At 33.5% G+C, this 23,786-nt stretch overlaps 3 protein-coding genes and 1 pseudogene across 4 annotated transcripts; 3 read left to right on the top strand and 1 right to left on the bottom strand.

Annotated features, from left to right (window-relative positions):
- The first annotated feature begins 352 nt into the window (after window positions 1-352).
- LOC127747694 (uncharacterized) lies at window positions 353-2,634 on the top strand. Its single transcript, XM_052261859.1, has 2 exons — window positions 353-731; window positions 2,486-2,634. Exons 1-2 carry the CDS (start codon window positions 353-355, stop codon window positions 2,554-2,556), a joined length of 450 nt encoding a protein of 149 aa, XP_052117819.1. The 3' UTR covers window positions 2,557-2,634.
- LOC107491393 (uncharacterized) lies at window positions 2,626-10,518 on the top strand. 2 transcript variants are annotated; one of them, XR_008009528.1, is made up of 5 exons: window positions 2,626-2,907; window positions 3,295-3,374; window positions 3,487-3,545; window positions 3,880-4,250; window positions 10,187-10,518. XR_008009528.1 is itself a non-coding variant. In XM_021143353.2 (4 exons), the coding sequence occupies exons 1-4, from the start codon at window positions 2,626-2,628 to the stop codon at window positions 4,182-4,184; spliced, it is 726 nt and encodes a 241-aa protein (XP_020999012.1). In that variant the 3' UTR covers window positions 4,185-4,613. The 2 variants fall into 2 exon arrangements, 1 of the variants encoding a protein (XP_020999012.1); XM_021143353.2 differs by lacking the exon at window positions 10,187-10,518 and having other exon boundaries at window positions 3,880-4,613.
- Window positions 8,412-10,414, top strand: LOC110281371 (uncharacterized). The gene is made up of 4 exons (XM_021143354.2): window positions 8,412-8,835; window positions 9,218-9,297; window positions 9,410-9,462; window positions 9,810-10,414. The coding sequence occupies exons 1-4, from the start codon at window positions 8,554-8,556 to the stop codon at window positions 10,118-10,120; spliced, it is 726 nt and encodes a 241-aa protein (XP_020999013.2). The 5' UTR covers window positions 8,412-8,553; the 3' UTR covers window positions 10,121-10,414.
- A 9,025-nt stretch (window positions 10,519-19,543) lies between the features above and the next one.
- LOC107491394 (cytochrome P450 82A1-like) lies at window positions 19,544-22,543 on the bottom strand (annotated as a pseudogene).
- Between the last annotated feature and the right edge of the window lie 1,243 nt (window positions 22,544-23,786).

The raw sequence follows: 23,786 nt of genomic DNA, 5'->3' as shown, positions 1-23,786 counted from the left end.
GTACTTTTAATTTTGGATGATATTTTAAAGTTTATATTATTTTACTATAAAAAGGTTATTTTGATTGAACATTATTGATTCATTGTTTTATTATGTTCAACAACTTCTTATTGTTGTTCATTGTGTTATTTGTTGTACATTGTTTACCAATGTTTTGAAAACCGGACTGGACCGGCAGATCCGATCGGTTTAACAGCAAACCAGATGTCTTTATGGTTTGGTTTAACTTATAAAACCGGTAATTACAAAACCGCTCAAAAACTGTTGAACCGGCCGGTCAGATCGAAGCGGAACCTGGCCGGTTTTCCTGAAACGTTGCCGTTTTGCGTTTTGTATAAAAATAAAAAGTGGAATGCCTTCAATAGCCTCGTCCTCCTCTCAAACGAACCTCTCTCCCCCCAAAAAACAAAACCCTAGCAGTAGCCTCCACCGCCGCGGCAAGGAGGGAGACACCGTCCGTCGCGCCGTCGTCGTTCTTAAGCTCTCCAACCTCTGTTCACTCCAACTCCTCTCAACTCTCACTCTCTCAAACGAAGCTCTCTTCTCCCAAAAAGAAACCCTAGCTTACAGTAGCTTCTGCCGCTGTCCGTCGCTTTCAGGAGCTTCCGTCTGTCTACCTCTGCAGAGCCGTCTGCTGCCATCCGTTGTCATGCTTGTCGCCTCGTCGCCGTTGTCCGTCGTGCTCAACCACTTTTCCTCATACTCTGCCCAGACTGCTCAGATCAAAGAAGGCAATGGCTTCTCTGCTCACTGCTACTGCTTGTTTCCTTTTGTTTTTATTTTTCGTTCAGAAATTATATTGATTATTGAATGATTGATTGATTATTGAATATTTAATTGATTAATTAGCTCTGGTCATTGCTGTTGTGATGTCTTGTAATGTTCTGTGGCTTTTTCATTGATGTTCTGTGTATTTTGTGCTCAGTTGTGCTGTGTTTATGTGGTGAATTAAAATTTTTCTTTGATAACTTAGCTTTGCCATGCTTGATCAATTTTGCCAATTATGCATTTCTTGAAATTTGTATGCCTCTCTAGATTCTAAATAGTGTCCTTATGTTTCTGATTTTGACAATTTGAGTTGTTTATGAAGCATAGTTCACTGCTATTGCAAATGATTTTGGACCGCTTTTGAGGAGTGTATGAAGCAGATTACCTGCTGGAGTTGTGTATTAACTAAATTGGTTAATTTGTTATTTTTGTAAAGGGTACAAAAGATAGTGAAATCATTTTGTGAAGTTAAGTTCTGAATAGTTATAGGAAATATATATCTGGTATATCAATTGAGAATAGTTTTGTTAAAAAGGAGTCTATAGCATTGTTAATATGTTCATTTTCTAAATAGCAATTACACAGTATTCTAGCATTCCAAGTTTTCCTTTCTTTTTGGTTCTTCAATCTGTTTTTTTCAGTAGAGCTTGTTCATGATCATCCACCATGTTCACTTCAGGTCATGTTACAGCTTGTTAAATAGAGTTTAAGGCTCTAATATCCATTTATTAGTTGGCAATGTTAATATTATCACTATGCAATTTATAAATCATTCAGTTTTTATGAATTTGAAACTATGACTTGTTCATTATAATCGGTCTTATGTTTATCCTTATTAATCTTTATTAATTTTGTGCTAACAATTTTGTTAAAATTGTGCATAAATTGTGATTGTCTTAATAATATAATGAGTATTATATTATTAATTGATGAGATCAAAGATTATTTAACTTTTGAATTTGTACTTTGACAAGATTTAAGATTTTGGTTGATGTAGTATTTTAAATTGGGATGATAATTTAAAGTTTATATTGGACTTTAATTTGTTTTAGTGTGTTTATTTATATTTTATTATTTTATTAGAAAACGGTTATTCCGGTTGAACCGTGGTTGAACCGGTTGGACCAATAAATCAGTAAACTAGTGACTAGAGCGGTTTGATAACCGGTCCGGTTTTCAGAACCTTGTTGTTTACTGAAATTGCTTCTGATTGCTGGTTTACTGTTCATTGTTTTATTTGTTGTTCATCGTTTAAGGTCTTAGGGAAATTGCTTCTGATTGCTGGTTCTGTGGTTCACTGTTCATTATTTTATTTGTTGTTCATTGTTTAGGGAAATTACTTCTGATTGCTGGATCTGTTTGATAATTGGCCAATAATGATATCTGAATATAGATATAGATATATATGTAGGTAGAAACTGCCGGTTTCCAATTTACAAATCAAAATTTTCATACCAAATACAACTAATTCTCAAATTAAAAGTGACCGGTGAAATGTTTTAATTTAAAGATAGTTATATATTTTACAAGGTGCTTGTTGATATGTAGTTTCAGTTACTGATGAGTCCCATTATTCTTGCCACTACGCTTGAACGGACAGAACGTGTGGGAAGCAGATAAATTCTACATGGGACAAGTTTCAACTTGATCAAATATTTGAAACTTTGTGCTGAATTTGTGCTGAATTCTTTTCCTGATTTTTTTTTTATCATGGCAGGTATAGGATGCATCCAGAGATATGCAAATCCTCTTCAGTCTTCTACAAAATTTTTCAAGCTTAACCACTGAAAACAAAACATTGCCACTGATTCATTCAATCGTCAACTTTGTTCTTTTTTCTCATTTCTGAATTCTACAATGCAAAGGGTATCTTCAACAATCTCAAGGACCATAGCTTCTTTGTCCAAGGCCAGAAGCCTGTTTCTGCTTAAACGCCCTTTCTTTGCAGCAACTACCCAGAAATCGCAGCAGCCGGAGATTCCGGGAGATTTCCGGAAATGGGGTTCGGCTGGGTTTTGCAGGACGTCAAAGTTCGCCAGTGGGTTCACTCCTTTGCAGCCAAAGCCCTTGGATTCCATTGTAGATGTTGAAAGATTGAAGGACCGGTACCCTGATGATATTGCTTCTATTTGGGATGATGCAAGTCTTTCATTTTCGGGCTACTCATTACTCGATTAGCATGCATCAAATAGTTCTTTGTTCTTTCCTTTATGGACTTGTATGCATTAAGATGAGGATCAGATTAAACTCAAAATCCTCTTGTTTGTCTTTGCTGTTTGCTTTTACTATATTTGTTTTTTTTTTCTTATTCTTTTCACTGGAATTTGTGGAACTTGGTAAAAAAAATGCTTTTTGCTTGTGCCTAATGTGATATGTTGAATAGCTTGAGTTAGCTTTTCTTAGCTTTGATGGAACCATGGAATGCAATTCATCATAAAGCTATTATGTTGTGTAACAATTTATGTCTCCTTTAAATAGTTTTGTTTATTTATTTATGATAATATGATTTGGCTTGTTTTATTTCAGTATCACTTGGGAAGAGGTCATATTGGAGCATCCATGAAAGCAAAACTTTATAACCTGCTGGAGCATAGAGCTTCAGAATGGTATTATTTTTTCTTTTTAATTATTATTATTGTAGTTATTAAGATATGTATCACGATATTTGTACCATTCCAGAATTCATGTTCTCACCTCAGCTTTATTTATCCTCGGCAGCCGATATTTTGTGATTCCTGTGTGGAGAGGAAGCGGTTATACAACAATGTTTGTTCAAGGTTTGTTAAAAATTTTATCTCGCTTATCATTTAGTCTAAATTTAATTAATACTTGTGAATCAAAACTGTGTTACAACTCTTTGATGATTTTTTAATAGAGTCTGACCTTGATACATAGGATAAACACTGACCTTGTACCCTTATTTATATCCTAAAAATCTAGGTTACTAGTAGAAATTCTATAAGCTCAATCTATTCAGATAGTTAATGGAAACGTGAATATACCGTTTCAGTTCAGCTATGTTGATGCAAACGATTTATTTATTTTGTTGTCTCTATTTGCTTCTCTTCTTCCAATTTGATTTTGAGATGCATATTCATTCTTTTCTTGCAGTGCAGATGCCACACATTCTTTTTACGGGTCTTGAAGATTACAAGGCCAGGGGAACACAAGCAGCCCCCTACTTTACTGTGACCTTTTACAAAGAATTTGCTGAGACCAAGGACTTGGTGCTTATCCGTGGGGATGTTGTGTTTACCAGCAAGCTGACTGACTCTGAGGCGGAATGGCTAATAGAAACTGTTCAGTCTTTCTATTTGAATGATGTGAGGTACAAACTGGTTGAGAGGTTCAACAAAGAAACACATGATTTTGAGTTTAAGGATGTCTTGCAAGCGTTGAACATGCCGATTCTGTGACCACTTTTAGTTGGACAAATACTAAATTGCTGCAACAAGCAAAGAAGAAGGGTTGATTGGATGTAGGTCATTGAAGTTGCAAATGAACCTGTTTATCGAGATGTCTGTCTGCAGCCTATGGTGAAGGGAGATACAAAATGGAAATGACTCATGGCTCTAGGAGCATTTTTTATTTGTTAAAATCTTGCATTCAAATAATTTTATGTGTTTCCTTTTGCATGCTTAGCAGCTTTAATTAAATTCAGTTCAAACTTCTTCCATTTCCATAATGAAATGTTTAGAAGTTGTAAATGCAAAGTCGTATCATGTTATGTAAAAGGGCAATAATGTTGAATTAAACATTTTAGTTTGCTATTTTCTATTTCTTTTTTTAGGTAGGAATTATTCATAGTAGAACTAGAAGAAATTCTTTTCTCATTTATAAAAGGACAAGTATTTCTATTCCACACAACGATATCTATCTTGTTTATCTTTTCACTCTTTATGTCGCTTTTCTCATTAACAAGCAAAGGTTGGGATGCTCCATGAAGTAAACAAGAGACTATGTGATAGTTTGGATTGGGTTTTTTTAGTTAAAAAAAATATATATTTTTTTTAAAATAAAGTACTTTTATTTAATTTAAAATTTATTTGGATACATCTTAAAAAAAATAAAAACAAAAGATTTTTTTAATACTTAAATTTTTTTTTTAAAATCTATCTATTTGTAAAATAATTTGTCTGTTAAAGTTTTTTTTAAAAAGATGAAAAAATACTTATTTTTTTCAAAAACCAATTCAAACTGAACTTATACTTAAACAAGCAAAAAATAAAATAAAACAAAAATACACTCAACATCTTTTCTTATGGTTCTTATTCAGTTATTTGTCATAAATTTTTCTTTCTGTGGATTAAATTAAGTATTATAAATTGAGAAATAATAAAAAATTATTAAAATTTATTATTCTTAGTCATCAATTTAATTTTTAGTCATGTAATTCAATAATATATTTTATCCTACACTTTTAAATATTGATAGCTAATTGCTAGTCAAAAAAATAAATTCTAATAATTCTTTAACATGTTTCTTATAAATTAATAATTGAGAATTTTGATAATAAATTTCCGAACTCTTTTTAAAAAAAAACTAATTTTATTGTTAGGAACTACTAACAATTTAATAGGGTAAAATATATTTTTTGTCTCTAAAGTTCAGCAAAAATTTTAAAAATATTTCTAAATTTTATTTTATTTTAATTTTGTTTTAAAAGTTTTCGATTTGCATCAAATATGTTTCCGACGGCTAATTTTTTAAAAAATTTAGATCCAATTCAACAACAATTATATAGGAACAACCTTTAATACAAGCAAATCAAACATAATTATGATGTATTATTGTTAGGTTGATCTTAAGTTTTTTGAAAATTTAGCTGTCCGGAATATATTTGATGTAAATCGAAAAATTTTAGTACAAAATTAAAACAAAGTAAAACTTAAGAATATTTTTAAAATTATTATCAAATTTTAAAGATAAAAAATATACTTTAATCTAATTTAATATTATTGGTAATGTTTTCATTGTCAATAACTAATTTTTGGTCTAGATTTTGGTTAACATGTATGTTATGCGCAATCCCATGTGGGGGCTAACTTGGATATAGGCCCAAAATAAGGCCTGAAACGTTTTGTTTTGTAAATTCACAAGCTCTCAACCTCTTACCAAGTTAAGCTCATAAGTTATAACCATCGCTTCCATTAAACTTTTTCAAGCTTAACCACTGAAAACAAAACATTGCCACTGATTCATTCAATCGGCAAATTTTTTATAATTGTTAATAGGTTCCGTTCTTGTTGTGTGACTGTTAATTGCTTAATTGAAATTGATTTTTAATTGCCTAATTGATTGTCACTGACTTTACTAACATAATTTACTAAGAAACTACTAAAAAATGCTCATAAATCACAATACCAAACTTAGATTTTTGTTTATCCTCAAATAAATAAAGAATCATAATTATATTATTGTCACTAGAAAAATTTGAGCCTCATTATTAAATCAAGTATATATCTTTTGCATGCTTAGCAGCTTTAATTAAATTCATTTCAAACTTCTTCCATTTCCAAAATGATACTTTTGGAAGTTGCAAATGCAAAGTGATATCATGTTATGTGAAAGGGCAATACTGAGTTAAACACTTTAGCTTGCTATTTTTTTTTACGTAGAAATTATTCATAGTAGAACTATAAGAAATTCTTTTCTCATTCATAAAAGGACAAGCATTTCTATTCCACACAACCAGTAGAGAAACTTGAAACAAATTTTTGGAGAGACCATGATAGAAAATAATTGTCAAAAAACTTTTGATATGAACTCCATTTAAAATAAACTCGTCTAATATTTGGATGATATTGCCAAATTTAAAGCCGTTTTCAAGGTCTTGTTCCAAAAAATTAAGGTCAAACTCATCAGATGTAACTTTTGAACTTTTGAAGGTTGTATCTCACTTTCTTCGTGATTCATTAAAGTAGAAGAACTATCTACAGGTGTTGATATTGTAAAAGTTATATGTTTTCCTTCTTAAATATTAGCATTCCTCTTAAAAATACATCAATTCTTTGATTTTTCATGATTATTTTATATAAAAATTTGAATATATATCCTGTAAAATATGTAAAAAAAGAAGTTAGAAGGACAAATATTAAAATTTATAATATTTATTAATTTTTTTATCAATTTATACAAATACAATAATATTAATACTTATTGAATATTTTATTATTTTTTATCATATAAAAAATTAAATTAAATAAATAATAAAATATAAAATAATATTAAATTAAATAAATAAAAATATCTAATTTTTTATATTTGAACTCAAAAGTAGAGAAAGTGTTGCTTATTAAATTTATTGGGTATTTTAAGTCATAGTAAAGTATGTAAACCAATTAAACTATTTTTTATCTTTTAAAAAAATATTATTAATTTTTTTATAAAAAGTTTGGGGGCATGCCACCTTGTGTGAACTAAACTCTGCTACTGGATATCCATTTTGTTTATCTTCTCACTCTTTTTATGTCGCATTTCTCATTAACAAACAAAGGTTGGAATGCTCCATGAAATAAACAAGAGACTATACCCTAAACAAGCAAAAAATAAAATAAAACAAAAATACACTCAACATTTTTTCTTATGGTTCTTATTTGTCATAAAATTTTCTTTCTGTGGGAAGACTAAATTAAGTATTATAAATTGAGAAATAATAAAAGACTATCAAAATTTATTGTTTTTGTCCATTAATTCAATTTTTATAGTCTTGTAATCTAATAATATATTTTAACCTACACTTTTAAATAATGATAGCTAACTGCTAATAAAAAATAATAAATTCTAATAATTCTCTAACATGTCTCTTATAAATTAAGAGTTGAAAATTTCAATACTAAATTTTTGAATTCTTTTTTTTTTAAATAAACTAATTTTACTGTTAGGGTACTACTAATAATTTAAGAGAAAGTCTAGGAGGCCATCAATTTTTGTATTTTGTGGCCAGCACTTAACCATCAAAAGAAAAGTGAATGATCTCTCACCATTGGATGGCCAATTGATGTAATCTCACACCATTAAATCATTATTAATTGCTAATTGATGGCTAACAATCACAAAAGTTGCTGGCCTCCTAGTATTGCTCATAATTTAATAGGATAAAATATATTTTTTGTAGTTAAAGTTTAGCAAAAATTTTAAAAATACTGCTAAATTTTATTTTGTTTTAATTTTATCTCAAAATTTTTTTATTTGAATCAAATATGTTCTTGACGACTAATTTTTCAAAAAATTTAGAACCAATTTAATAACAATTATATAAGAACAACCTTCGATACAAACAAATTAAACAATTATCATGTATTCTTGTTGGATTGATCTTAAATTTTTTAAAAAGTTAGCTGTCAGAGATATATTTGATGCAAATTAAAAACATTTAAAAAAAAATTGAAACAAAATAAAATTTAAAAATATGTTTAAAATTATTATCAAACCTTAAAGACAAAAAATTATTCGTTACCCTAATTTAATATTATTGGGGATGTTTTCGTTGTCATAACTGATCTTTGGTCTTGATTTTGGTCAACATGTATGTTATGTGCAAGCCCACGTGGGGGCTAACTTGGATATAGGCCCAAAATAAGGCCTGAAACGTTTTGTTTTGTAAATTTGTTCAACAAATTTAATGAACTCATCACAAGCTCTCGGCCTCTTACCAAGTTAAGTTCATAAGTCATAACCATCGCTTCTACTAAATTTTTCAAGCTTAACCACTGAAAACAAAACACTGCCACTGATTCATTCAATCGTCAAATTTGTTCCTTTTTCTCATTTCTAAATTCTACGATGCAAATGGTATCTTCAATAATCTCAAGGACCATAACTTCTTTGTCCAAGACCCGAAGCCCGATTCTGCTTAAATGCCCTTTCTTTGCAGCAACTACCCAGAAATTGCAGCAACCGGAGATTCCGAGAGATTTTCGAAAATGGGGTTCGGTTGGATTTTGCAGGATGTCAAAGTTCGCCAATGGGTTCACTCCTTTGCAGACAAAGCCCTTGGATTCCATTGTAGATGTTGAAATATTGAAGGACCGCTACCTTGATGATATTGCTTCTATTTGGGATGATGCAAGTCTTTAATTTTCGGGCTACTCATTACTCAATTAGCAAATAGTTCTTTGTTCTTTTCCTTATGGACTTATATGCATTAAGATAAGGATCAGATTAAACTCAAAACCCTCTTGTTTGTCTGTGCTTTTTGCTTTTACTATATTTGTTTTTTTTTTCTTATTCTTTTTCCTGGAATTTGTGGAACTTGGTAAAAAAAAAATGCTTTTGCTTGTGCCTAATGTGTTATGTTGAATACCTCGAGTTAGCTTTTCTTAGCATTGATGGAATCATGGAATGCAATTCATCATAAAGCTATTTTGTTGTGTAACAATTTATATCTTCTTTTGAAGAGTTTTGTTTATTTATTTATGATAATATGATTTGGCTTGTTTTATTTCCGTATCACTTGGGAAGAGGTCATATTGGAGCATCCATGAAAGCAAAATTTTATAACCTGCTAGAGCATAGAGCTTCAGAATGGTATTATTTTTTCTTTTTAATTATTATTATGGTTGTTATTAAGATTTGTATCACGATATTTGTACCATTCCAGAAGTCATGTTCTCACCTCAGCTTTGTTTATCCTTAGCAGCCGATATTTTGTCATTCCTGTGTGGAGAGAAAGCGGTTATACGACAATGTTTGTTCAAGGTTTGATAAAAAATTTATCTCGCTTATCATTTAGTCTAAATTTATTTAATACTTGTGAATCAAAACTGTGTTACAAAACTTTGATGATTTTTTAAAAGAGAGTCTAAACAGTTTTGACTTTTGATACATAGGATAAATACTAACCTTGGACCTTTATGTATATCCTAAAAATTTAGGTTACTAGTAGAAATTCTATCAGCCCAATCTATTCAGATAGCTAATGGAAACTTGAATATACTGTGCAGTTCAGCCATGTTGATGCAAACGATTTATTTGTTTTGTTGTCTCTATTTGCTTCTCTTCTTCCAATTTGATCTTGAGATGCATATTCATTCTTTTTTTGCAGTGCCAGACTCCACACATTCTTTTTACAGGTCTTGAAGATTACAAGGCCAGGAGAACACAAGCAGCCCCCTACTTTACTGTGACCTTTTACAAAGAATTTACTGAGACCAGGGACTTGGTGCTTATCCGTGGGGATGTTGTGTTTACCAGCAAGCTGACCGACTCTGAGGCGGAATGGCTAATAGAAACTGTTCAGTCTTTCTATTTGAATGATGCGAGGTACAAACTGGTTGAGAGGTTCAACAAAGAAACACATGATTTTGAGTTTAAGGATGTCTTACAAGCGTTGAACATGTCCATTCTGTGACCACTTTTAATTGGACAAATACTAAATTGCTGCAACAAGTAAAGAAGAAGGGTTGATTGGAGCTAGGACATTGAAGTTGCAAATGAACCTGTTTATCGAGATGTCTGTCTGCAGCCTATGGTGAAGGGAGGCACAAAATGGAAATGACTCATGGCAAGGTTTGAGGAGATATTTCTTCATTTTTTATTTGTTAAAATCTTTCGTTCAAATACTTTTATGTGTTTTCTTCTGGTGCAAGGAAGGGACTAGAAGTTAACTTTCAATTATATATATCCCCAAATGTAGTCTTATTTCTTTCTTGCTTGCTGAAACATTACTTACCCAGTTACCAATTATATATATAACGAAGGATGTGTGAAACTAGAAAAACATCAATACTATTTATGAACATTGATCTATTTTCTTGATTGTTAATTCTACAAATAACATTTAAGAAAATACAATATGAATAGCAAGGGAAAATAAAAGTAAAGCTTTGCATTACATTCAAAGCATGATCTTCATGAAAATCACTGCATTATCATATCACGATATTCCAAATCTTCTCAAAAACCTCTTGACACATGACAGTTTTAGTAGTATCTCATGCATTTTTTGTTATAGCAACAGAGTTATCCATAAATGAAAACATGTTTTGACAAAAACAAACCGGCATGAGAGAGTGGTTGCCCTTGACTTTTAAAACTGGTCATGGCAAAACAAAGTCCAATAGGAAATCGTCTTCTCTAAAACTGGATCAGATGAGATTAAATTCATTCGAGGAATGAAAACTTTCTCACCAATATACTGCCCCGTAATAACGATAACACTTATGATATTTTGTCTCAATTCACTAACAACTAATCTTGTAGCATGATTGGAACTCCCTTTTTCAAAATTTATTTATAATTTGGAGTTTAAGAACATTTCATTTCATTTAAGAATTCAAAGTTTAAGTAGCATATCGGAGAAGTGAAGGAGCGGCAACGGTCGAAATTTTCGGCTATGTGTGAGACTCTGAGGAGATAAGCCTCAATGTAGTCCCTGAAGTTGCACTCGAGCCTCATAGTAGTCCCTGAATTTAAAAGTTCCTCAGAGTCATCCCCAAACTTGCACTCCGGGACTCAAAGTGGTCCTTCCGGCAATTTCAGCACACGTGGCGCAACCGGAAAGCTTAGCTGGCAGCGTTGGTGACACGTGGGACTCACAACGGCTAGCTGATGTGGCAGAGTAAACTCTTCCGACTCAATTTGGTCCCTCAGGTGAAGTTAAAACCCTAATCCCCTTTTTTGAAGGCCACATTGTTCACTCTACTGTCTCCTCGTCGGTGCTGTGTTCTTCTGTTCTCCCTCTCTGAAGCCCGAAGGTTATGGCTAGCACGAGCAATGCAGCTGGGAGCTCGAACAATCCACGATCGTTTGGAAGCATCATGAGGAGAATGAACAGAAACAGAGAAGCTCGTTTGCCAGAATAGTGTGCCTGCGGGTCGAGACCGGTGCTGCGGTGGTCAGGGACGGATTCTAATCCAGGGAGACCGTTCTTGGGTTGCCCAAACTACAATGTAAGTATTATTGTTGTTGATTGCTGTATTTATGGATATAAATTGTGCTGATTGAATTTTCTTTGATGTACAAACTGTGAGTAAGAAATGGTGTGGATTGTTTATGTGGGTTGATAAAGTTTTGGAAGATGCCATGCCATGTGATGATAGAACAAGACATTCAATTGATGATGAAGAATGGAAGATGAAGATGGCTTAAAAATTTGGTAAATTAGAAGCTGAAATTAGGGTTCTAAAAATGGAGGGAATTTTGATGTTTGTGTTCATGCTGCTGATTGTAATTGGTGTTCTTGTATTAAAGCTGGATAGACAGCAGGGTCAACTGTATCTAGCAAAAAACAAATGACATGCATGTTATATGCATTCATTGTTCATGTACTTGTTCCTATCCTTTTGTTTGAAAGAAATGGAAATTAAAGTGTTTGATTATATGCATACTTTTGTTCCTGGACTTCTTTTCAATGAAATAAAAATGGACAGGATTTGAACTACTCTTAAGTTTGTAATAGAGGATAAGATATAAACAAAAGGCTGAGAAAACTCAATTCAATAAAGTCATAATTCATAATTCAAATTGGTAATGTTTGATTCAAAAAAGATATTATAGAGGCAAAACACCAAGTATATCAAAGTTGTTGACATATTGACCTGATAAAATTCAAATACTAAAATCTCCAAAACTGGGACAATGTTTTAGGCATTGTAAACAACATCAGCAAAATAGATACAAAAAAAAAACAGCCTGCTTTTCCTAAGCATAATCATCATAATCTTCATTTTTTTTGTATCTGGGTGCCTTGAATCCATGGTTGGGCACAAACTTCATGAAATTTGCAAGCCTTGTAGCAGTTCCCTGTGTTGCACCTTGCATAGGGTCACTTGTTCAAATACTCTCAGGCTTCTTTATTAACCCTTTCAATCTTTTTTATGATATCAAGGAAGCCATCTTGGCTAGTACACCTTGCACAATCCCAAAGTAGCCCTCTAAGCTGGAGATCCTTCCATTGCTTATTGAAGTTCTTCCACAGATGCCAAACACAGAATCTGTGATGGACATCTGAAAAAACCTCCTTAACTATATTTATAAGGCCCTGTTTTAGATACCAAAGAAGGGGTCAGATAGTTGTTTTCGGGCAGCAAAACTGTCCCTACAGTTATATAAGTGACATCAAAATAGTCCCTAGAGTTGTTCAAGTGACATCAAACTAGTCCCTAGACTTATGTAAGTGACATCAAACTAGTCCCTACACAGCACTGTTACAGAACATTATGCAGAACAGGATAAATGAGTAACAATAGATTGACAGAACATCATGCAGCATATAATCAGTTCAGGATTAATTCTACATATATAGACAGTAACCCAGTGTATTAACATCATATAATCAGTCCAGGATTAATTCAGCATATATAATCAGCAATATATGCCTTAAATCAAACTGGCAAATAAATCACAAGGACAGGCACCAAACTTCACTCTCCATGTAGTTCCCACAAAACCCAAGATCAATACCCTTTTTTTTCTTTTGCAATTGAAGGAAATATATATACAACTACAACTTATTACCAACAAAAAAAGACACACAGAAATAAAGAAAATCTGCCAAATTTGGAACTAAACTAATCACTAACTAGAGAGGTTAAAAAACAATAAAATAATATACAACACTGAAGGTGGAGATGAAACAAAAAAAAAACCATCTAGAAATAGTAATGGTAAATAGTAGTTAATGAAAGCTCATTAAATAGCATCTGTTATCTTCTTCATATCATAGCATTGATTCAGTCCTAATCTTCTTCTACCATTTTCATCATCACTCTCACTCTCTCCTTTTCATTACTTGACAGTTGGCAACAAAAGCACGACTCCCTTACTTTTCTACTTCTCCTTCTTCCTCTAATATTTTACTATGCTATATTATCACTATATTCAAATTAACAATATAAGTTAAGTCTTCTATTATTTTGTGGTTTTCTTTTTCAAAATTTTTATTAGAAAATGTTATTGTGGACCGGGATATTGAATAGAGTGCCTAACTTTGTTAGTTGTTAACTGTTAAATTATATGATATTTCACCTTTATTTTGATCATGTTGCTAATGATTTGTGTCATGTGAACATAAGAAAGTGTGAAATCAAGAACATTATTTTGGTGTAACTAAGGATAGCAGTTCTCGAGACACTAACTTCAATCTTGGTGGATCAAACCATTCAAATTTACATACCCTTTTCCACAACTAATCCACTAGTCCAGACCAAATTCATCAAACAATTTGACTATTCCAATAGCTAAGTTAACTTCATTAGCAATTGAAAAACTTACTTTATATTACTCTAACTTATGTATGCAAGAATCCTTTATGATCACACACTCAGTTTAACTAAACAGCATTACATATTACATTCAGTTTAACTAAACCAACCCAATACAAAGAAAGGCAATTAGGTAAATTAGTCAAATTCAGAATCCATTATCAGAATTACAAAAAATTTCAACTCCCAAAAGATCTTTACTTCTACTGTGATCATGCAAACTCTGTTTAACAAATTCATTGATCAGAGTCATTGTCCTGAAACACATTAATAGTTTGAAAACTCCTCCACTAAGAGCAGTAAACCCTAACACATAAAGAACACATTTTCATATCATCAAAACACAAGAAACACTCTTACTTTACAATTTTCTTGGCCAAACCACTACGAAAGCCAGTAGTGATCAAACCCTAGCACAGAGAACAGAACAGAGGCGTTCATACCCACCAATTACAATTGAAAAAAAGGGCCTGAACTTTTGTAAATATTAGATTAACAACAATATAAAAAAAACAGAGGAACCACATTTTTTTTCATTTTTGGCTTACCTCTTTTAGAGAAACCAGGCTTCCCATGATTTTTTTTTTCATTTTTGACAAACGAGCTTCTCTGTTTCTATTCATTCTCCTCATGATGCTTCCAAACGATCGTGGGTTGTTCGAGCTCCCAGCTGCATTGCTCGTGCTAGCCATAACCTTCGGGCTTCAGAGAGGGAGAACAGAAGAACACAGCACCGACGAGGAGACAGCAGAGTGAACAATGTGCCCTTCAAAAAAGGGGATTAGGGTTTTAACTTCACCTGAGGGACCAAATTGAGTCGGAAGAGTTTACTCTGCCACATCAGCTAGCCGTTGTGAGTCCCACGTGTCACCAACGCTGCCAGCTAGGTTTTCCGGTTGCGCCACGTGTGTTGAAATTGCCGGAAGGACCACTTTGAGTCCCAGAGTGCAAGTTCGGGGATGACTCTGAGGAACTTTTAAGTTCAGAGACTACTATGAGACTCGAGTGCAATTTCATGGATTACATTGAGGCTTATCTCGACTCTGAGAGTGAGTGTCTGTCGGTGCTATAGGGGGCTGATTTGTTGGTACCAATTATTTTGGGACTAACATTGGATTTTTTTTTTGGGTAAATTATCAGAATAAATCATTTACATTTTAATTTTATCAAATTATAATATTTAAATATTGCATAGGCAAATGAAACTTTTATATTATTATGGAAATCGTGATAAGGGATTTGTCGATTGTCAATACACATAAACCACCAGAGGGTATAACTGTTTACGTTTAAATAAAAAAAAAAGAAAAAATTGCGACACTCCTTCCAGCAGTTTTTTTCGAAGTCCAACAATGCATAAATCGCGGGAGGGATATAATGGTTTATGCCTACACAAAAATGCCTATAAATAGTAAGTAGGAGGAAGTGGTGTGATGGTAGAGGGTCATTTTCACAAATTTACAAATGAATAGTGAGAAAAGTTTTTTTGTTCTAATCCATTGTTCTGAAAAATTAAAAAAAAATAAAAGACACGGTGTTAAGTTCACTAATAGCGAACCAGTGAATGTTTTTATCCAGCCAACAAATATTTTGTCAGAACTAAAGACGAGTATATTGCAAAAGGCGTGGTTGTGTGGAGTTAAGTGGGTGAAGAAGGTATTTCTAAAAGATTCTAATTGTGGTTGTGTCAACTGGTGTGCAATATGAAACGTTTGTGATAGGGCCAGACGAAGACATGCAGGTTTTATTTCATTGTTGGCGCAGTTTTCCAGAAGTGAGAATAGACAAGCTGTATGCCAAGTTGGAAGATGGTGTCGATAGTTACGGGGCATCAACGCTGAATCCTCAGTTGACGACGGTGGGGGTGCTTCTACCTTGATGCATATCATTGCACCTGGTTGTCTGTTGGCTGATCTTCCATCTATTATAGTTGGGATAGCTAGGTCACCCCGTATGATTTTGGGTATTTTAGGTGACGGTGAATCGGATCGGGTTGAAAATGCGATGCGAGAGGATGATTCAGACGATGAGCCAGCTCACATCGTGGGGGATAGTGACGAGGATACTCCTAGAAACTTACCTACACATCAGGGGTCATCCAGTTCTGGGTCACAACAATACCCTCCACATTTCTCAACGCTGAACATGTAAGCCGTCTGCTAGCAATCGGACATAGATCCTATCTTTGAAGGTCAAGGATTACACAAAAAAAATCCTTCTGGGGAATTTCAGATTGGACAATCTTTCTAGACTAAAGAGGGAGCTGTGTTGAGCATAAAGAATTATAGCATCCGTCGTAGAGTTGAGTACCGGGTGATAGAGTCAGATCATCTGAAGTATCATGGGAGATGCAAGGAGTTCGAGAAAGGTTGCACGTGGATGATTCGCATCATACTTCGGCAGCGAAAGAGTACTTGGGAGGTTAGAAGGTACAACGGACCTCACACTTGCTTGGCCACATCGATTTTGAGCGATCACTGATAGCTCGATCATCATCTCATTTGTGCAAGGATCTTTTCGTTGGTTGGACCCAATGCAGCGGTTACGATAAAAGTGTTGCAAGAAGCTATTGAGGCAACCTACGGATTCAAGCCTAGTTACAGGAAGGTGTGGATGGTAAAACAGAAGGCAGTTGCACAGATCTACGGGGATTAGAAAGAGTCGTATGTCGAGTTGTCCTGTTGGATCCTTGGTGTGCAATCCACGATGGATGGAACCGTAACGTTGTTGAAGACTTTTCTGGTACATGTCGGTGATCAGGTTGATGAGTCTACAGTGTACTTTCATCGTCTTTTTTGGACATTTCCTCCATGCATTGAGGTATTTATACATTGCAAGCCACTAGTCAGCATCGACGAGACTCATTTGTGTGGAAAGTATGGCGGCACTTTGCTTCTAGCTATTGCACAAGATGGTAACTTGAATATCTTGCCCATTGTCTTTGCACTTGTGGAAGGCGAGAATGCGGAGTCCTGAGCTTTTTTCTTATCTAACTTGCGTCAACATGTGATCCCACAAGAAGATATTTTGGTGATCTCTGACAGGCACAATGACATTAAGGCTGCAGTGGAGGCACCTGACAGTGGTTGGCTACCACTTCATGCATATAGAGCGTTTTGCATTCGTCATGTTGCAGCTGATTTCACCCTCAGTTTCAAGGGTCAGGATGCGAGATGGCTACTTTTGAATGCAGCTTATGCTAAGACTGAGGCAGAATTTGACTATTAGTTTTGATATTATGAGGACTGAGAATCCAGCCATGTGCGATTGGGCGAACAGGATGGAGTACGATAAGTGGATCTAGCACCAGGATGGAGGCAGACGGTTCGGCCACATGACGACAAACATATCCGAGTGCGTTAATTATGTATTGAAGGGCACACGAAATCTGCCGGTCACTGTATTGGTGAAGTCCACATACGGAAGGCTTGCAGAACTTTTTGTCATTCGAGGACAGACGGCAGAGGCGCAATTGGAAACTGGGCACCAGTTTTGCCAAGCTCTAGTGAAGGCAATAGAGTGCAACTTGAGAGATTTGAGATGCTTCATCGTCACTCTGTTTGATAAGCATCAATCTGAGTATACTGTGGCTAAGACGACTCCTACCAATAACTTCTCGCTCGGTAAGTATTGGATTTCTCTCAGCGATCACACATGTGATTGCAGGTACTTTCAGGCTCTCCATTACCTGTGCTGCCATGCGATCGCATGCTGTGCTCAGTCTCGACTGAACTGGGCTACATCATGAAGTTTATACCATGAGTAAGGTGTTTAGTGTATACTGGATGGGATTTTTGTCGCCTATTCCAGATGGACTTTGGCCATCTTATGACAGTCCGACTATTGTGGTCTCTGCAGATAGCTAGGACACACTCGTAGGAGTTGGCCTCACGAGGCTCCATGGCCGGATGTGATGGATAGCTGTCATGATGTTGTTGGTTTTGTTTCTGTTGCTCCTTTTGTATTTTTGTTGTCTCTATTTTAGTCCATGTCATCCTTGTGATCAAGCTTTATTGTTCTGCCTTTTATGTTTTGTGTTTCTCTATGTAGTTATGATTCTCTTGAGTAAAGTTAATGTCATTATGTTTGTCATTTTCTTGAGTAAAGTTAATTTCATTATGTTTGTGATTCTCTTGAGTACATGAAGCTAATTTTATAATATTTGTCATTCAATGTATGATGTGTCATCCAAACATGAAATAGTGAAAATCTGAATAAGCAAACTGACAAAGTCATACACATAATGAAGCCAGCATACATGAAACTAAACATAAATAAACATAAATAACATACTCATAAGTACATAAAACTAAATATAAATAAGCAACTACTGATCCTGCTCGTCATCATCGTAGAGTTAATAACTATCTTTTGAGTAGTTCCACCTTTAATGGTGGGTTAGTTACTCTGTTTTGATAGAGAAGTTGTTGAAATCTCATTTTTAAATAAATAGAAAATATTGTAGGAGCTAGTTAATGATTCAGATTGTAGAAGCTATGAGGTCGGGTAGGTGTCGATCCAAGTAAATATTTATTGATTCAACCTTATTCGTTTTGGGCTTGGCTAAGCGATGGGTCAGAGCATGAACACATATAAATATGGAATTTAATTTATTTATTTAAAAGAAATCCCCAATTTTGTATAATTATATTCCAATTTATTTACATAAGCAAGCAACAAAAGAACAATTTAATTTACCCTTTCGTAAGTTTTTTATTTATATTTTTTTTTCTTCTATGTCGTGTTCCTTTGTAAAATTTCAATTTTCAAATACAAGCCATTCCTTTTATGCAGTGTTGATTAATTGAGACAATTGTAAGTTCAAATTCATTTATATGAACCAATTTCCTTTACTTCTGTAACTTGGAAGAGAACACTTAGGACTTATGAAGATACGTGCTAGTAAGTGCATAAGGTGCTGTTTCTTTAAAAAATAAAAAGAGTGTGTAAAATTTAGCTAAATTGCATTCAGATTTAGCTAACATATGACTCATGTAGGCAGGATGATACTGTCCTCAACCATTGGCTAGTAAATGGAAAACACTATGTACAGACCAGGTTAAAATCCATTAGTTTACAGTTAAAATTTGCATGCCTTACTAATTGTTCTGTAATCTTATCAACTTTATATTCTATTTGGTTGTCCATCGTGCAGTATGTCTCAATCTTTTTAAATAAGGAACCTAATGCCAATATCAACACTGGTGATTCCTCTTAAACTAGTACTATATCTTAACAACACTGATTTTGGTTTGTAAATGCACCTCCAAAATGTTATATAGAACAGATAAATTTTTCAAACCCACAATTAGTAGAACTTATAAATTCTGCAGCTGCTAATCTTGTAACTTGAAATGATGATTGAGGAATGTAATTTCCATTACTTTGGTACCATCCTGTTATAGCCTATATGAAGGGTTTTAATCCTATGTTGCTAACTTGTTAGCATTGAACAATGCAATAAAGTGATAAACAGCTATGTAGTGAGAAGTTACTTGGCTAATTACCATTATTCAACAGCTACCAATGTTTCAACAATTGCAAAAGAAATTTTATCGATAGCTATACTTTTGTATATTAATACTCATCAAAGTGGAGTATAATAGTAATATGATAGAGTACAATCATATTAACTCAGTATAAAGTCAAGCCAAAATTTAACAAACATAACCAAAAGCACTTGCTACTTATTAGACCACTAACCACACTAAGATATTTCAATAGATCATCATCCAACTTCACAAGCTAAGGTGTAGGCTATAACATTGTCTGGTATCAGATCATTTTCTGGAATCCAAATCAAATCTTCTGCACTATACTTCATAGCTTCATATAGTTGTACCACACGAACACCGGCATATACTACTAAGTACTAAAGATTACATGGTTTCATAACAAGCTTGAGCCAAACATGGCTTGATGAGAATCTCAATTGGAGTAGCTTTAGCATAAGACAGTCCAAGGATACCAGTCATATCAATTGCTTCATCAGAAGATGGTTTCAAAATCTCAAACGAGTGCAAGAACCTGGCCAAAGCAAAGTGAACCATTTGAAGTGCAAACGACATTCCAGGACACATCCTTCTACCACTTCCAAATGGCAAAAACTCGAAATGCTGACCCTTAAGGTCTGTGTCTCTGTGAGTTGTGAGGAACCTCTCTGGCTTGAATTCCAAGGGATCTGACCAAATACTAGGATCAGTTTGAATCTTCCATATATTTGTAATTAGTCGAGATCCTTTTGTAACATAAAATCCACCTAAAGTGCAACTCTCTGTGAATTCACGTGGTCCTCCAAGAGGACCTGCTGGATATAATCTTAGTGTCTCTTTCACTATGGCTTGAAGATACACCAATTTGTTTAAATCTGACTCCGTTATGCATCTCTCTTTTCCAATTTGACTATCGAGTTCTTCTTTTACTTTTTTTAGTGTACGAGGATTTCTTAATAACAAACTTAGTGCCCATGTAAGAGTAACACCAGTTGTATCAGTTCCTCCCACGATCATTGCCTGCAAAAAAGGTTTACCAAATTAATCAGAAAAAAATGCTGCTATAATTAATTAATTTTCTCAACATGATTGTTCTGAAAAACAGGACACTTAGTCGAATTGTGTAAAACCAACAATAGCCATATTAGTTTACTCATTTTTAATTGAATTACACAACTTTGTACTGATTCTCAAATTTCAATATATTGATAATTTCCTTTACTTATTTTCTAATTTAGAAAAATAGAAGTAAGAGATAACACTAGAATAAAAATAAAACTAACTTTTGACACTATGTTTGACTAGAGTTGTATGTAAGCTATACTATAATCAACAAGCAACAGAATAAACAATAAATATCAACTATGCTATGCATACCTAAAAAAATTAGCTACCAAAATAATTCAGTGTAAATGCATATTAAAATATAAAATACATATATTTATATATAAATATATAATAATTAATTTGGTGACTAATTTAAAATCTGCACATAACATTTTTTAAATAAATATAGACAAACAATAACAATAAGCCATAAGATATAAGTTAACATAAATTTTAAAGGGTAAAATATGTCTCTTGTTTTTTAAGTTTGCGAAAAAATTTAAAAATATTCCTAAGTTTTTTTTAGTTTTTTTCAAAAAATTTTTATTTGCATTAAATATACTGCTGACAGCCAAATTTTCAAAAAAATTAAGACTAATCCAACAATAATGCATAACAACTATCTCTAATTTACTTGTGTTGATGATTATTTTTATAAAATTGTTGCTAATTGATCCTAAATTTTTTGAAAAATTAGCTTTTAGAAATATATTTGATACAAGTCGAAAATTTTTTGGACAAAATTAAAACAAAATAAAACTTAAGAATATTTTTAAAATTTTTAACAAACTTAAACAACAAAAAATATACTTTATCCAATTTTAAGGACGTATTTCTAAATTTTTAAAGTACATTTTTAATTTTTAATATATTGAACTTATATCAGTTGATTATTAACTCCTAATAAAATCGTACACAACTTAAAAATAAACTCATACCATTGTTGTGGCTTTAATTATAGTATCAGCATCAAACCCATGAATCTTTTTTTCTCCGATAATGGAAATCATAACATCCATGAAGTCACGTTCACTGGTAGCCTTTTCACCGAAACTTCTTCTATGCTCCTCTAACCATTCATTCAAAACACTGTCCAATTCCTTAGCAGTTCTTTTCATGGCTCTCTCATGGCCTCCCAAATCCATCCACCTGAGCGCAGGAATAGCGTCTCCCACAGTAAATAACCCCAAAAGATGCATAAAATCTTCAATTAATTTTAAACACTTCTTCGCCTTTTCCTCGCCGCCGGCCGTCATCATCAGAGTATCTCTTTCCAGCAATCATTCTAAGAACCGAGTTGAAGGTCAGTTGCGAAAACCATTCTTTCATCTCCACCGACACATAACCGTCATCATCAGAGTTATAAGACTCCTTGTTTTTCTTTCTGGACCAAAGACTATAGAGCTCGTTAATGGAAGCTTGAACTTCAGAGACGCGAACGTGGCCTAGTAGCTCTATGCGGCGGTTCGAGAGTAGCTCTAGCGTTACGATCTTTCGAAGCTCGCGCCAGTATGGACCGTACGGTCCTAAACCGAAAACGGCGAAGTTGTAAGAAAGGTTCTCAATTGCAACGGTTTTGGGGCGAGACGAAACGACCATGTCGTTTATGGTGAAACACTCTTTGGCCATTTCCCAGTTGCTGAGTACTATGGTCTTTGTAGCGCCGAACTTGATGGTGAAAAGAGGTCCATATTTATCAGCCATGGTGCCTAAAGTCGTGTGGAGTGGCTGTGAACCGCGCAACAATGGAAGGTGACCCAGTATAGGCCACGCACCAGCTGCCATGGGAGGTTCTTTGAGGTTACCACCAGGTTTGAAGGGACGAAAGAGAAGTATATAGAGCAAGACTATTATTAGAGAAAGGATTCCGATTATGGCGGTGGGGTTTAGGTAATTTAAGACTGAATCCATTTTTCCTCTGTTTTTCTCACCGGATGTCGGTTTGTGTTTGGAGTTGCTAGATATGACTTTTCTTGTGTGAGTAAGTACCTTATACTAAACACCCGAAACATAGATATGGATAAAAATATAATTGATCTCTTATTTATAATATCTAAAAGTCGTAAATGTATGTATTTTTAAATAAATTTGAATAAGACAATTTACTTTTTACTTTTTGTTACAGATCTGTCATCTTTTCCTTTCGATGTTCCTACATTTAAAATTTTGGCCGATGGTGGTCAGTAATGGTTATCGGCAACCACGGGCTGTGATATTGTTGGTGGTGAGAGGAATAAAGGGTGATGAAAAGGAACAAAAATAAATTAAAACAAAATTAACTTAGTTATTTATTGTCGATTATGCTCCATTTTTTAAAATGTTTAATGAATAAATGATCATTTATTTTCATAAAAAAAAATTTGATATATATATTCATACTATATTGAAAATAAATTTGTATCTATTAAGAGGTTTTTTGTGTGACATGACACTTCAATTCTTTAAATATAGAATATTTTTGTCACACAAAAAATATTTTGTGTAAATACAAATTTAATTTTGATTTAATATAAAATATTTTTATTTTTTATAAATATAAATAATCATTTATTTAACTATTAAATAAAATAAATAATATTTTTTTCTAATATTACAACTCAATTTTTTATAGTTCAAAATTAAACTCATATTCCATGCATCCTCTGAGCCAAGTGTAATTACGAAAGCAATATCCTCAAATTTCAATAATATTCCAAAGTGAGAGAGAGATCTACTAGAAGATGTGTTTCAACAGATATAAGCATTTGCCAAGAAAATTAGTCAAACCTAATCCGATGAAATTGCATAAGGAAGTTTCATTCCTTCCCATGTTGACAGGTACGTGCATGATGTCAGAGATATGCTGAGTGGTGAGTCGTGGTTCAAATAATAGTCCACAACATACTCTTTTCCGGGGCTAGCTACTATGTAAATAAATTAAAATTTAATCTTTTATCAAAGACTGGAGGAGAGAGGCATTTGAGGCATTTGAGCAACATCATATTGGGACACCAAAGCATGTACTCTTCCAAATACTGAACAATACACCGTACATATACACGCACCCTCTTTACTTTTAAGATAATAATAAAAATATTTGTATCAAAATTAAATTAAAGTTGGTAAAAGATTCTTTAAAACATAGTTAAACATAATTAATTCGGTTATACCATTAAATTATTAATTTAACCAGTCAGTCATTGATTTGTTCGACTAATTCGATTATAATTAAATA

The sequence above is a fragment of the Arachis duranensis genome, chromosome 5 (genome assembly GCF_000817695.3).
Source record: "Arachis duranensis cultivar V14167 chromosome 5, aradu.V14167.gnm2.J7QH, whole genome shotgun sequence".
NCBI classification, from domain to species: Eukaryota; Viridiplantae; Streptophyta; class Magnoliopsida; order Fabales; family Fabaceae; genus Arachis; species Arachis duranensis.
The sequence above is the reverse complement of the archived record's forward strand: the minus strand, read 5'-3'. Positions and strand labels throughout refer to the sequence as shown.

What these genes read in the sequence shown, in the direction of transcription:
- LOC127747694 (XM_052261859.1), top strand. Translation starts at nt 353, where the DNA reads ATGCCTTCAATAGCCTCGTCCTCCTCTCAAACGAACCTCTCTCCCCCC. An exon ending in GACTGCTCAGATCAAAGAAG is followed by an intron (nt 732 to 2,485) that starts GCAATGGCTTCT and finishes TTATCATGGCAG; the next exon opens with GTATAGGATGCATCCAGAGA.
- LOC107491393 (XM_021143353.2), top strand. Translation starts at nt 2,626, where the DNA reads ATGCAAAGGGTATCTTCAACAATCTCAAGGACCATAGCTTCTTTGTCC. An exon ending in GAGCATAGAGCTTCAGAATG is followed by an intron (nt 3,375 to 3,486) that starts GTATTATTTTTT and finishes TATCCTCGGCAG; the next exon opens with CCGATATTTTGTGATTCCTG. An exon ending in TACAACAATGTTTGTTCAAG is followed by an intron (nt 3,546 to 3,879) that starts GTTTGTTAAAAA and finishes CTTTTCTTGCAG; the next exon opens with TGCAGATGCCACACATTCTT.
- LOC110281371 (XM_021143354.2), top strand. Translation starts at nt 8,554, where the DNA reads ATGCAAATGGTATCTTCAATAATCTCAAGGACCATAACTTCTTTGTCC. An exon ending in TTGCTTCTATTTGGGATGAT is followed by an intron (nt 8,836 to 9,217) that starts GCAAGTCTTTAA and finishes GTTTTATTTCCG; the next exon opens with TATCACTTGGGAAGAGGTCA. An exon ending in GAGCATAGAGCTTCAGAATG is followed by an intron (nt 9,298 to 9,409) that starts GTATTATTTTTT and finishes TATCCTTAGCAG; the next exon opens with CCGATATTTTGTCATTCCTG.